At 65.8% G+C, this 202-nt stretch overlaps 1 protein-coding gene across 1 annotated transcript in view; it reads right to left on the reverse strand.

Annotated features, from left to right (window-relative positions):
• The window catches only part of LOC104499317 (protein FAM193B-like), a gene marked incomplete at both ends in the record, with an annotated part of 4994 nt that overhangs the window by 2925 nt on the left and 1867 nt on the right, over window positions 1-202 (reverse strand). The window contains 1 exon segment of the mRNA XM_010142810.1: window positions 121-199. Coding sequence (XP_010141112.1) covers window positions 121-199 — 79 coding nt within the window.

Genomic DNA, 202 nt, shown 5'->3' on the forward strand with positions numbered 1-202 from the left:
CCCGTTTTCCCTGCAGCATTCAGCCCTGACCCACAGAGAGCACAGCAAGGGGGAAGGCACTGGGGCAGCGCGGGACCACGGGCCAGGAGGATAAGGCCAGCCCTGCCCCTGGGCACGCACCTGGCGGGGTGGCCCTCCGGCACATGCTTTTGAACTGCTTCGGCAGCGTCTTGCAGAAGTCGAGTGAGGTAGGCAGTGGCGA

Source organism: Buceros rhinoceros, unplaced genomic scaffold (genome assembly GCF_000710305.1).
Source record: "Buceros rhinoceros silvestris isolate BGI_N320 unplaced genomic scaffold, ASM71030v1 scaffold27760, whole genome shotgun sequence".
NCBI classification, from domain to species: domain Eukaryota; kingdom Metazoa; phylum Chordata; class Aves; order Bucerotiformes; family Bucerotidae; genus Buceros; species Buceros rhinoceros.